General features: G+C 36.2%; 1 protein-coding gene across 9 annotated transcripts in view; it reads right to left on the reverse strand.

Annotated features, from left to right (window-relative positions):
• The window catches only part of LOC126814921 (peripheral plasma membrane protein CASK), a 416,793-nt gene that overhangs the window by 378,699 nt on the left and 22,799 nt on the right, over nucleotides 1–15,295 (reverse strand). For all 9 annotated transcript variants that reach the window (XM_050540452.2, XM_050540435.2, XM_050540444.2 and 6 more), the window contains exon 2: nucleotides 14,648–14,733. In XM_050540452.2, the coding sequence (XP_050396409.1) occupies nucleotides 14,648–14,724 (77 nt within the window). In that variant the 5' untranslated portion in view covers nucleotides 14,725–14,733. The remainder of the gene's footprint in view (nucleotides 1–14,647; nucleotides 14,734–15,295) is intronic.

The following is a 15,295-nucleotide window of genomic DNA, read 5'->3' on the forward strand; positions in this document are numbered from 1 at the left end:
ACCTTGTGTTGAAGGAGATTAGTTTAATTTAGTAATAGAATTTTAAAAAAACCCAGCAGAATATCAACAATTACAAATAAGATATGCCATCCCACATCATATTGAAGAGACAGAGAGAAATGGGGTTTAACGTCTACTCGACAACAAACTAGGTCACTTAGGGACTAACCCATGGTTCAAGTTTATTTCAACAATTCGCTTCTGCTTAGGGGTTTTTAGCAGTGGGAGGAAACCGGAGGACCCTTAGGAAACCCACAAGGTTGGAGAGGCGACCCTACTCCTTGTCAGGTACAACCGGGGAATCGAAAAACCAGCCAGTTGACTCTATGATAGACCTTATGATACAGCGCGTACGTGCTTACCATTCAGCCATCTAACACCCCCCCAACATCATATTCAAATATCTGGTTATATTATCTAGAGGGGGGTTGGATGGCTGAATGGTTAGCGTGCGCGCGCTGTATCATAAAGTCGAGTGGACGTTAAACCCCATTTCTCTCTCTCTATATGTATTATCTAGAGTGGTAACAGTAACACATGTAAATACACCATGTTATGTTATCCAACGAAAAAAAAAGAAGATAATTTTGAAAGTCATTATTCTAAATTTTGGATACAGTTCCAGATTTTTTAATTTTATTTCATTCGAAATGAAATCCCAATGCGCAGAAAAAAACCCATAAAAACACAATTTTACTAAATGTCAACAGTTTGGTTTTTTTTAATTGAAATTGAATTGGATTGATTTAGCATGCACAGACTTGATTCAAAATGTTACTCAATAAAGTTTCATATTTTTTAAGATGCCATTAGTAAAGTTCCATATTTTTTAAGATGCCATTATATCGTTACCAGAATCTGAAAGAATTCCACAGAAAGTAAAAGTGTTCATGCTGTTATATGACAGACAGCCAAGAATAAATCTCATTATTAAATATGAAGGCAAACTGGAGAATAGAGCAATGTATGTAGGTTAGATAATATTCTAAATCAATTATAGAGGTATCTAAAATCAAATTGGGTTGAACGTCACACTTTTCTGTACCAAGTGGGATAATGATGATGGGCATACGTCATGCAGGAAATACGACCTGACAACAGTTATACTAGAGAGAATGAGAGAGAGAAATGTCCCCTCAACACAAACTAGCTAATTTTGGGACTAACATATAGTTTAATTTTATTTCAATAATTCGCTTGTGCATAGGGGTCTTTAGCAGTGGGAGGATACCAGAGGACTCAGAGAAAACCCACGAGGTTGGACTGGCGAGCCTACTCCTTGTCACGTACAACCAGGGAATAGAAACCAAGTATCTAAAATCAAATGGGGTTGAACATCATATTTTTCTGCACCAAGTGGGATAATGATGACAGGCACATTGCGGAAATTTGACCTGACAATAGTTCTACTCTTACTTGGATTTCAAAACTGTCAGGGGATATATAAATGGCTGGCAATGTTATATGGGACCTTGATATTTTTTTGTCCCATTCAAACAACTAGACATGTTTTCTTGCCAGTCTATCAAATACATACCAATCAATAAAAAATACAAGAAAAAGATGTTAAAATAATGATAGGTCTGTCAACCGTGTCCAACCTTAATGTGTGTATGTATCTATGGTCTGTTTCTTAATCACTGAAGACATTTCCATGGCTTTTATCATATCCTTGAGGCGTTTTTGCCACCGAGATAATGAAATTGGAGGAAGCGAACTTCTTGCACCGGGATTAACCAGCTTAAAACAGACTTAAGTGATGCAACCCCTGGCTCGCGTAAACTTTCCTGGCGTTAAATTAAAAGATCAAGAAGAAACAAGCAACACAAGAAATATGGAAGGTCGAATAAACAAGCTTAAAGAGAAACCGTGTGTAAAAGTCAATAACGTTTGAAAAATCGTGTGATTTCACTTTCCAATCCATTAATCAATAAGACTTGGCTATCTCAATTTTCACAAACATCAAAATAGCTTTTAAAATAAAACGTATCTAATCACATTGATGTGTAATGTTTCGTACAATTTAATCTGGCTGTTATATATAAACATCAGTTACAACTCACTTTGATGAAATATAAAAAAAATACAATTTAACTAAATATTGCAATAAATTATACAATTTTAAGATAGAACAAAACAAAATTAAATAGGGTATATTTCTGCGCCATCTGGGCTAATAAAGATGGGCATACCTACTATATTGGACATTTTGTCATACATAACCCCTATTATATGTACTTGATCCTTACTCTACTATTATAAAGTAGTTTAAAGTAGCTAAGTCTCTAACTCAACATCATCCAAAGTCTTACACATTGAAAATGCGAATTATTTGTCAATTCAAATCGACATTGATGTTGTGATCTTACCAGAAAAAGGTAGGCTTCTGGTATCCAATATTTAAGACAAAATAAACATTTTACCATTGGTACACGAACAGTGTACCATAGTGCGTTTCAGCGTCATTTGTAACAAGTGACCAGAAAGAACGAGGCTAGACATATTCCACAACTCATGTCAAACAGTGATGCCATATCTTATCTGGAGAGCATGCGCAATAGACCGAAATAACCAGATGCTAGAAATTGCTATTTGGTTGAGACTCATGCCGTATTTCACTGGACATAACTGATTTGAAATTAGAGTCAAAACGGAAAAAATTGAATGTGAATCAGTTTATATACAATCAGATTACATTATTATATGCGTTGTGTCCCATTTGGGTCAATTTCTAGGTCCCAAATATTAACAATTTAGCTCTTTTAACACTAATTATTTAAGTGGTTGAACCCCTCTTAAAACCATTATGCTATATTGAGTTGTTCCCCTTGTTGATAAAAGGCCTTAGTCCTAGAAGATTATGGGATTGGGTGAACTTCAAGGTGGATGCTTGTTTTTAATGGACTGTTGATAATTAATCCCAACCAGGACAAACCTCCATTAAGTCTACTCTTATTCTAAACTGCAACTGTTAAAGAGTTTTTTTAAGTGCACGCCAACATGTATTCGGTAGCAGTAATCCTAAACTTAACATTACCCTGGACCTAGCCCCAATGCTTACCCTAACCCTAACCTACAATCTTGTCAATAATCACATGCCCTAACCTTATTTACATCTCAGTGACCTTGACAAAAATTGAACTGACCTTAACAAATAGATTTAGCCAATTCCGTACCAGGCTTTCTATCCTCCACTACTGTCAAGGGAAAACATGCCAGAAAATTCTGACACTTCCTCGGCCAACACATAAGAACACGCAGCATCTGAGGGCAATGTATTACCAAATTTGAATGTGGGTGTAAAAAAACAGCATCCTTAAAAAGGTGTAGGCATATGCATCTAATTCAGTGATTCTCAACCAGTGTGCCGCAAAATTTTGAATGGGACACTAAGAAAATCCGAAAAACCATTTGATCCTAATTGTGTATTCACTGGTGTATACTGGTGTCTACTGGTAAGTTCATATCTGTGCTTTTCTTTATTTAGTTTGCGTCATTGTATGTGTCTATGACTTGTCTCTGTCTACGGTTATATGCCGTCTGACTTAAAGATACATTATGGGAGATTAGATATAAAGAGCTGGCAGTTCTCAATACAATAGTTAAAAACTAGATAATGTAAAGGGAATTTGCTAAAAATTTCAGTCAAATTGATCCACTCTGAACCGAGATTTTAGCTACTGAATAATCGGCCTAGCCTCAATCATCATTACTAAATTCGGTACGATTAAAATCATAGTTTCGATTATCCATTTCATGATTAAATCATTAATGAAATTTGAGCAGCAAATAGGATCCTAATCCAGTAAATATCGCAGGCTAGCGATGACATCGAGAGTTGATTATGGTCTAGATAAATTAATTAATGTCTAATTAATAATTTAGATGACATTTCAGGCCTAAAGAAAAACTTGAAATGGGCAGATTTGCAAAATTCAAATATTTTTTTCTATATATTTAGCTAGGTGCGCCACTATTTTTTCATGTGTCCCAAGGTGTGCCGTTGCCAAGAAAAGGTTGAGAACCACTGATCTAATTTGTATAGAAGTTGGTCCTTGCAACACCTACATGTTCTATTCTCCAAATACATTCATTTTCTTTTCGATCTCTGTAACCCACAACCTTTCTAAAATTTGGCTCCATCCCCTGAGCAATCAAAGGCAATCTTCATTCTTTCAACAAAAAACGTCTCTAGGATGACCTAAGTTATTGATTTTTCCACATTCAACAGCAATTTCTTAAAACCCAGTAAAAATAATGAGGACAATAACTTAGAAGAGCAGGTCAAAATAGGAGTCATAATGGAATAGCGAAAATAATTTACTTGTTTTGAATTCCTATACGTCAATATTTCATGCAGACGGAAAAACATGTTCAATTTTTTTGCGTCTGTTCTTAAAACGATAATGAAATATTTTTTAAACAAAATGTCTGAGATTTTATTATTTTGAAAAAATATATTCAATATTTCATGCAGACGGCAAAACATGTTACATTTTTTTGCGCCTGTTCTTAAAGGCTCAATACCACTCTTGTTGTAACTGAATAATATGTCCCAATCTTTATTCTGGTCAACAAATTGCACTATTTTACAATATTCCAATTAATTGATGATACAAATTTCATCTTAACACACCTAATTTAAAAAATTGGAAAAATTCAACTAAATGATTTGAAAAGCCTGACGTAAAGCTTTTCAAATGTGACTTGGATTTAAAAATATTTTTGACCCTCCGGACAAGTAAAATAGGATTTAATGGATAATTTACACAACAGGTAGGACACTAACACATCTAGTACTTAGAATAAGGCTATTTTTTATCTTCTGGAGCTGTCAAGCCAGCAAGAGTTTTATTGTCCCTTTAAAACGATAATAAAATATTTTTTAGACAAAATGTCTGGGATCTTATTATTTTGAAAAAATTAATTTTAATATACACGTATTAACTCTCTGTTTCCTAAGCTAAAAAAAACAACTGTTCTTTTTTAAACATACAATATTAAACAATGTTCCTCAAATCGTATAATGTTTAAAAGAAGTTAATCATTGAGATATTTTCTCAAATTTGTTTAAAGATACATTATGGGAGATTTGATAACAAGTTGGCAGTTGTCACTATAACAGTTAAAAACTAGATAATGTAAAGGCAATTTGCTGAAAGATTTTTTCAAATTGATCCACTATGAACCGAGAACTAAGCGGTTGAAATTTCCGGTTACTGCGGCTAGCCTTGCTCATCACTACTAAAGTCAGTACGATAAATAGCATAGTCTCGATTATCCATTTAATCGTTAAATCGTGAAGGAAAATTATGCAGTAAATCGGCTCATAATCCACTAAAGATCGCAGGCTAGCGATACCATCTAGAGTTGATTATGGTCTGGATAGGTTAATTAATGTCTAATTAATAATTTAGATAACCTTTCAGGCCTAAAGAAAGACCTGCAATAGACAGATTTAGCTCTTGCATAATGTATGTTTAATGTTTCAAAGTCCATACTAAAGAGTGAGAGAGGAGGGGTTTAGTATCCAGTTAACACAAACTAGGTCGTTTTGAGACCAACATGTGGTGCTGGAGAAAACTGACGAGGTTAGGCAGGCAACCCTTCTTGTTACAAACAAGCTTGAAATAAGAGAGAGAGAAATGGGGTTTAACGTCCACTCGACACAAACTAGGTAATATTGGGACTAACATATGGTTTAATTTTATTTCAATAATTCGCTTGCACGTGCAGGTCTTTAGCAGTGGTGGGAAACCGGAGGACCCGGAGAAAACCCACGAGGTTGGACAGGCGACCCTACTCCTTGTCATGAACAACTGGGGAATTGAAACCACGCGAGTTGGAACAATGACAGACCTTATGTTACAGCACGCACGTGCTAACCATTCGGCCATCCAATTAATAATTCAAACCATGCCACATGACTCAAAGACAATGGTAGACTTTAGGATCCAAGATATTTTATTGATGAAGTTCAATATCGCAATACTGGTAATATTTAGTTGCCCGCCAACTATATATAACTCCAACAATGCAGTTCCGCAACCTTACAACTTAATCACAGTTTTTACTGCTTTACTGTGATAAGAATAAATTTGATATAAAGAATATTAAAAGGGTTTTGAAAGTTGGCGACAAGAACTCCAAGAATATGTATGTATACATTTTATACCCATTCAAATGTTGAAAACAGATGAGAAAATCAATATCAACTACAAACATATAATATCGAAACTCTTAACCTTTGATTTGAAATGTTCGAACAGAAACCATATCTCATAGTAGCACAAGCTCTTTTTATACAAAATTTTACATGGTCGTTGCATTCACTGGGTGAGTAATAAAGGCTCCCAAATGGAATGCTGGTTAATTTCTTTCAGCGGTGTGTGACTGTTTCCTCGTTCTCTAGTCTAACCATCTGTATTAACAAATCGCAATAATGAAGATTCAATTATCGTAATTAGACGGTGTGGTAGTCTGCTACTCCAAGACTTTAGCCTCTAATGTATCGTCTCTTAAGGCAACGGCAGCGTAATTGCTCACGTAATTCCAGCAAATTGTGAGCTCTGAGTTGATTTTGCAGCTAACGACCATTTCCCCATGCTTTTATCGGGACATTTATATATGTTACAGGTCCATGATTAATTGTTTTTTAATGGAGTCAAACCTTCATATTTGTCTATGAGAGACAATCCGGTTAATATTGTTTCTGATCAGTTATGACCAGGAATCAGGAAATCATTTAGCAGAAACACAGATACTTTTAGACAAACATTTTTTACAATAATATACCAGTCAACACACATGAAGAATACATCCTAATCGACTATTATACCTACTAAAACTGAAATTTCTTTTTATCCTGCCTTGCCGAAGGGTACCAAGAGCTGCTCTTGATCACCCTTTTCTTTGCTGTGTTGTGAACAGAGCTGAATGAAAGTTTACATAGACATACTTTGATACATTTCGAAAGCATTAAATATGTGAGAGAGAGAGAGAGAGAGAGAGAGAGAGAGAGAGAGTTTAACATCCACTCTACACAAACTGGGTAATTTTGAGACTAACATATGGTTCAATTATAAGTCAATAATTCACTTGTGCATAGGGGTCTTCAGCAGTGGGAGGAAACTGGAGGACCCGGAGGAAACTCACGAGGTTGTACAGGCAACCCTCCTCCTAGTGATGTACAACTGGGAAATCGAAACCATACCAGACTTTATGATTCAACGCACACGCACTAACCATTCAACCATTTAACCCCCCCAGGCATCTCTGAATGGCAAAACTTCACTGGAAGAACACACTACATGGCGTGTGCCTATCTTCATTAGCCCCGATGATGGAGAAAACTAAGAAGATAAAACCCATAGCTTTTCATTAAACGCGCGAGATATTTGCTTTCAGATTATCGGAATACCAAAATCAAATTTGACGAAAAACAATAGTAATTAATGATTCAGTAAACCCAATCAGCTTCTTCAGACTCTGTGTTCGCCATAATTTACGAAGAGTTAAGAGAAGAATTTGTCTTCTACTCAAAGTTCATTAGTTAGAAACAACCAATTGGCCATCAGTTTGGAATCAGTTTTTATGGCTAGTAGTTTATTGATTAGTACAGTAAGTCTGGGTACTATAGTGTGGACTATCTGCCCCTTGAGACCACGATTTATACTCAAATAACCATACTGAAGAGAGATAATACCAACAGTTTTCCTTACAATGGCCATAGATTTATAGAGTTAAAGTATATGAAATACGGACTGGAACGAGTCATCTCTTTAATTCTTAATTGACAATTACAAGGAGGCTAGAAAAGAGACAGTACTACATTTACATCAATTAAACTCTATTCTTCTACTATCTTTGAAATAATTGAGAAAAAAAAGTTTCTTTTGTGAATTTGGTGAAATGATACTTAATTGGTAAACTTGTAATTTGAGTCCAGATGAAAAGAAACTTCATGGATAAATTTACCATTTGAGTCGAGATGAAAAGAAAACTTTGAGATTAAATTTGCCATTTGAGTCTAGATGAAACGAAGAGTATTGAATTCTTGAAATGGTTGATAAAAAACTATTCCTGTACTGTTTTTCATATAATAAGTCTACTTAAAATACAGATGTGACGTCATCTGTTGATGCTGGCGTACCATAATTCAAATAATGGTACGGGCAATGTGCCAAGTGTGCATTATTCATACTAGTTGAAATTTTGGACCCGCATGACATACTTCATTGCAAAGCATATGCGAGTATCTGTATTTTAAGTTGTTTAATGGTCTTGAGCTTAAGACATTGCGTAATATATTGTAACAACACTCAGGAACTAATGTCCCTCGTGTTCTTTCAATATATTATACAATGTCTTGCTCTCGACCATTAAACCACACATATATATGGTTTAGAGGGATATTGAATCGCTTGCAAAAGTGGTTCAATTCTCTTCATTATTTACAAAGTTATGATGAATTGAAAATTTCAAGTAATGTTTCGGAAAATAACTTATGATAAAGATCTAAACATCGTGTTATAGTGAAGCCCAAATGTACATGTTAATGAATTCTTAAATCACTGAGCAGATAAAATATGATATTAAAAATAAAGGTGTAAGTTTTTGCAATAAGCGTGTAAATGTAAGGTGTTATGATAATAATACTGATGTGTTAAACAGGTACTCTAATATGTAAATAAATCAATAATACATGTACTTATCTATATACATGTTGATGGATAGATAAACCCATGTATATATACACCTTAGTTATATACCAGACTTAGAATGAAATGAAATGAAATGGGGTTTAACGTCCTACTGTTTTGCTCCGAACTGGGTTAATGAAAACGGGCATACGCCATACAGTGTACTATGAGGGAAATTTTGCCCCGTCAGCGGCACTACGGCCTACTCTTGTATCGAATTCCAACTGTCAAGGGATCTTTTACGTGCACGGCAATGTGTACACAGGACCTTGGTTTTTCGTATCATCCGAATGACTAGTCAACTGTCATTGTCAGGCCCTCTGTCCTGCATCACTGACAAGGGGGAACCACACCGGAAAATCTGGGTGAAATTTCTCGGCCAATGCAGGGATCAAACACCCGACCTCCAGGCTGTTCTTTTATACTTTCATTGGCCTACACTACATGAAGATCTGACTGGTTGTAGAAATAGGTCGCGTCAGAGGTCATACTAGTGCTTTTGACCCTATGACGTCAGACATTTGATTGACCAATCAGCATTGATGTTACTAGTGGATTACCCACAGTTCCGTGCAAAACATGCCTAAAGCTCACCGTAACAGACCGTTTCATTGGCTAATAGCTCACATCATTCAGAACACGTCAATGATAACAACTCTTCCAGATTCTAGTGTAGTAAAAGACAAGTAAAACAAAATTTTTAACAATAAAAACAAAATGAAATAGGGTCTGTGTTTTAATCCATTTGCTGATTACACTATTTTGCCAGATTACACTATTTTGCCTATACCGTTTGTTTTTGGAACACAACCGGTGTAGGCTGTCATTGATAGTCCGTTGGCCAATCACGTTATTTTGCCGAGATTTCGTCTAATAGTTTGGATGCAGCAATGGCGGGTGTGGCGCCAGGCAGGGTAAGCTTACTCTTCCGGACACCTGTTACCACTGTTTGTCGTGTAATTTGTACACGAGGAGCAGTCCATTTGCTGATTACACTATTTTGCTTGAATACACTATTTTGCCTATAACGTTTTTTAGGACTTCGAATTCTGTCTTATGGTTTGGATTGTTCATACTTGGTTTTATTTTATTAATCAGATCGGTCCTGGTAAATAGTTTTCAAAGGAGCCAAGATTACATTGCATGTTGTTAAATCATCTTAAAAAGGAACCAATATCACAATGAATGCTCGTAAATAGTTTTCAAAGGAACCAAGATTACATTTCATGTTAAAAAACACTGCATGCAACAGTTGGCCCTAACTGTATTACAACAATTGAAAAGCCATAGCAAATTTTTACATCAAAAACTGGTAATAGAATTATACAGTCAATGGATGAAAAAATTGTGAGTTCTGTGTTGACTATCAGCTGATAAAATAGGAATGTTATGCAACATTGTCTCTTCTACAGGCGTATGAGCTGGGGGGGAGGGGGGCTAGGCACTATCAGCTGATTAAATAGGAATGCAACTCTGTCTCTTCTATAGACGTACATGTGAGAGCTGGGAGGGGGGGGGGGCTAGGCGCTACTTGTTGTTATTTTTCGAGATTTTGTGGTAAAGTTATGGAGATTCATTTTTCGTTCAAAAATGATACAGCCCCACCCCTGACCCCTCCCAAGGAAAATCGGTCTGTACGCTTATGGTCTTATCAATCAAAAAATATTAAAGAATCTCTGAAAGGAATATCAGCCAAAATTGTTCAGTTCCATTCAGTATTTACAAACATGTGATGAATAGAAAATTTTGCAATATTTGGTATCCTCGGCTGACAGTATTGACAGAGGTTCGGGTATTTCTGGAGTCTAAAATGGCCACTCTATATAGATGAGTATTTTGGGGAATACTTACCCTAACCCTAACCCTTTTAAGAGTGGTAAAAGGTAAATTGGATCCAAGTTCAGTCTTCTAAAAAGGGTTAGGGTTAGTATTCCTAAAAATTCTCATTTATATAAAGCGGCCATTTTGGACTCAGGGAAACACCCAAACCTCCCCAATAGGCCTACAAGTAGCATCTCCCAACGATATTAACAAGACAGAGCCACCAACAAGCAACAAGACAGACCATATGATACAGCGCGCGCGTGCTAACCATTCGGCCATCCAACCCCCCTTAACAAGACAGAGCCACCTATATGTGATGAATAAAATCTTTTAATCCTAGTGAATAGACGATTATTTTGGTTTTATTTTCTTAATTAAATGTTAATCAATTTGAACACATTTTAAGGTGGAATTTTGTTGCTTTTATTTTCTTAATTAAATTTTAATCAATTTGAGCACATTTTAAGGTGGATTAAGTTGTAATATTTTTATATTTGTCAAAAAATGCATGTTGGGGAACAGTGACAAAAAAATTGGGTGTTAGGATTAAGTTACAGAGATTAAATCATGGCACAATGAAAATGTGAATTTATTATAAAGTGGATTTTTGTATTGTATAATAATTAATCATTAAGCCATGCTATAAGTACAATATCATGTAACAAAATGTTTATATTTGAATCAAGTGAACAAAATAGACTACAGAGTATAAAATGGGGGATTAGTTTTAATGCGTGTCTTCCTCTGCCAAAACAATGGAGAGATAGAGAGAGAGAGGGTGGGGGTTAACGTCCACTTGACACAAACTAGGGCATTTTGGGACTAACATATGGTTCAATTTTATTTCAATAATTTGCTTGCGTGTAGGGGTCTTTAGCAGTTGGATGAAACCGGAGAAGCCGGAGAAAACCCACGAGAGGGAACAGGTGACCCTACTCCTTGTCACGTACAACCGGGGAATCGAAACCATGCCAGTTGACTCAATGACAGACCTTATGATGTAGCATGCGCAAGCTTAATATTCGGCCATCCAACCCCTACAAAACAGTGGAAATTGGTAGGTGAAGTTGATAGACATACATTGTGAGATAATGTTTCCCAAACTTTGATTCCTGAAAGAAAATTTGAAGTCTGTGGGGTCCACATAGTTGTCTGTGGAGAAAAAGATTTAAATTGGGCTGACCTTAAAAATATCTTTGTTTCGCCTAACGCGACTGACTAACTAAAACCACCCCCGACTTAAATTATTTTATTGCACTTTTACGCGATCTTTTTATTTTATTTTGTGTGTCAACCTGAAATATATCACGAGAGTTATTTCCCTTTATTATGGCTATGGTTTGATTCATTATTGAAACTGGTTGATCAAGACGAAAGCGTCATAGGTGTCGCTTCTCAACAAAATGGTTGCAGACGAAAGCACGTCCATTCCCACGAAATGATTCTGCCTCTATGTCTGTGGGGCGTCGTTTTAAACATGACGACGATATTTTCAATATCCGTTTTCGAGAAAAATAAAGGCACAACCCGCACGATCGTTAAAAACGTGTTGAGGGAGTTTCAAACGTGAGTTTGCCGCAATTTGTGTGCGAGTCGTGCATCAAGAAAAATTCCGATGCCGATGTCATTGATTTGTTTGCCAATAAAAGAAGACGAATGTTTGCACCCGGAAAATTATCAAGCTGTCAAATTAGCTCTTCAAAAAAAAATCTGAAAAAAACCCGACCTACCGACCCTTCTCCTCGATTGTGGGTCGGGTTTGGTGAAACAAAGATATTTTTAAGGTCAGCCTTGTTGGTACATCTATTCGGAAATGAATTTCAGTAGTTGATATCCATGTCAAATTAAAGATACATTATGTAAAAGCTATGTCTTTATTTTGACTTCAAATATTTTATAAACTACCGGTATTATTTAGACATTTATTCACATGACAAACCTTCTAGACATTAGGGGGGGGTTGGATGGCTGAATGGTTAGCGTGCGCGCGCTGTATCATACAGTCTGTTATTGAGTCGACTGGCGTGGTTTCGAATCCCCGGTTGTACGTGGCAAGGAGTAGGGGCGCCTGTCCAACCTCGTGGGTTTTCTCCGGGTCCTCCGGTTTCCTCCCACTGCTAAAGACCCCTACGCGCAAGCGAATTATGGAAATAAAATTAAACCATATGTTAGTCCCGAGATGACCTAGTTTGTGTCGAGTGGACGTTAAACCCCATTTCTCTCTCTCTCTCTCTCTAGACATTAGATGGATTTAAACACACACAAGATTTAAAAATGAAACAATAAAATACTCCTATACCATTACTACTTAACAATCTATGCTTCATCTTGTCCAAACTACAAATACTCATAACTTAACTCTGAATGAAATAATCTGAATGAAATTTTCAATATATTATAGCAGCCCTTTATCTAAATCTTGGGTAAGGGACAATTCGTCCCAGGACAACTCGTTCCCGGACAATTCGTTCCCTAGGACTATTCTCCCCTGGATAATTTATCCCCAGACAATTTGTCCCCGGATAATTCGTCCCCTAGGACGAGTTATCTGGGGACGAATTGTCCTAGAGCCCTAAATCTTACATAATGCATCTTTAACAGGAATGACTATCATCTTGGAGATTCGTAAAATGTTATTAGGTTTATGTTAATATATTATATCACTGTAATCTGGGTACTATTTAATCTTGTGTATTTACCACTAATTTCTTTCACATTCATTCAATATCATAACTTTGTTTAAAAATTTGTAAAAATCATTTAAAATCACTCCAAATCATCCAATTTGTGCATGTGTTCAGTTAAAAGCTGACCGATTAATTTTGATAATGAGTATCTAATTTACAAGTATTCAATTTCCTGACCACTGTTCAAAAATTAATCATTATACATCAATAATCAATTGGGTTGTTTATTTTTTCAGTGGCTGAGAAATTAACACTTGTTAATTGGACACTCATTATCAAAATTGAGTGGTCAGCTTTTAACTGGACACAAGTACAAATTAGATGATTTTGGGGCGATTTTAAGTGATTTCATGAATTTTAAACAAAGATTTGAAATTAAATGAATAAGAATGAAATTAGTGCTAGATACACAAGATTAAAGGATACCAGGTTACGAGAGAGAGAGAGAGAGAAAAATGGGGTTTAACGTCCACCCGACACAAACTAGGTCATTTCGGGACTAACATATGGTTTAATTTTATTTCAATAATTCGCTTGCGCGTAGGGCTCTTTAGCAATGGGAGGAAACCGGAGCACCCGGAGAAAACCCACGAGGTTGGACAGGCGACCCTACTCCTTGTCATGTACAACCAGGGAATCGAAACCACGCCAGTTGACTCAATGACAGACCGTATGATACAGCACATGCGTGCTAACCATTCGGCCATCCAACCCCCCGATACCAGGTTACACTATATATGTTTGTGTTTTACATGTATATTCAGCGCAGATTTGGGGAGTTGGATGGCTGTATGGTTAGCGTGCGCGCTCTGTATCATACGGTCTGTCATTGAGTCAACTGGCGGGGTTTCGATTCCCCGGTTGTACGCGACAAGGAGTAGGGTCGCCTGTCCAACCTCATGGGTTTTCTCCGGGTCCTCCGGTTTCCTCCCACTGCTAAACCATATGTTAGTCCCGAAGTGACCTAGTTTGTGTCGAGTGGATGTTAAACCCCATTTCTCTCTCTCAGCGTAGATTCTGTACATGTTAAAGTATGAAAACTATGTTACCGGTATTACACAATATATATTATAATACTGGTAACTATTGGTTTATGTAAATATAGTACTAGTCTATATGTCTGTGTTTTACATTTAAGGTACCGATATTACATAACATTAATAATACTGATAACTATTGCTATATGTAAATATAATATATATTTGTGTGTGTTTTAAACATGTATATTCAGCGTAGATTCTGTACATATTTACATGTTAATGTATAAAAACTATGTTACTGATATTACATAATATAAATAATACAGATAACTACTGCTTTATGTAAATATATATATGTGTGTGTTCTACATTTATATTCAGTGTAGATTCTGTTTATGTATAACAATTATTGAATAACAAAATATAACACAATAAAAAAATAAATAACACTTACTTGCCCTCCACTTCTAATAAATCATAAATATTGTCAAATAACTGGTCTGGGACCTCGGAAGACTGCTTTGAGTTCATTGTTTAATCCTGAAAATAAACAAAATTCATAAATGTTTCATAAAATGTAAGAACCACATGTATCTGAATATCTGTCTAGAGATGAAGAAATTATTCTAAGAATAATGGAATCCTGGAATATATAAACTGCTGAGTCAATCTCTTCTTAATTAAAGGGATATGACAGAGACAGAGAGAGAGAGAGAGAGAGAGAGAGAGAGAGGGTTTAACATCCACTCGACACAAACTAGGTAATTTCGGGACTAACACAGTTGGAATTCGAAATAAGAGAAGGTTGTAGTGCAACCGTCCGGAAATAATATCCCTCATAGTACACTGCCTTGGAGATGAAACAAACAGTTTCTGGATCATTCACTAATCAAATGCCACCAAATTAACCAGTGAAGCTGATCAAAATGACATTGATGAGTCTATTCAAAAAACAAGACATTCCTAATCACAGAATTAGGCAGATGTCCTTTCTCCTTGTCCCATACAAGCCTGGGAGAGAACTCATGACTCGTCTAGATAAAAGGAGGTTATGATCAACAGGGCATGCACCAGACCACTTGGCCACACCACCTCCCGAGCA

This window comes from Patella vulgata, chromosome 1 (genome assembly GCF_932274485.2).
Source record: "Patella vulgata chromosome 1, xgPatVulg1.2, whole genome shotgun sequence".
Lineage (NCBI taxonomy): Eukaryota > Metazoa > Mollusca > Gastropoda > Patellidae > Patella > Patella vulgata.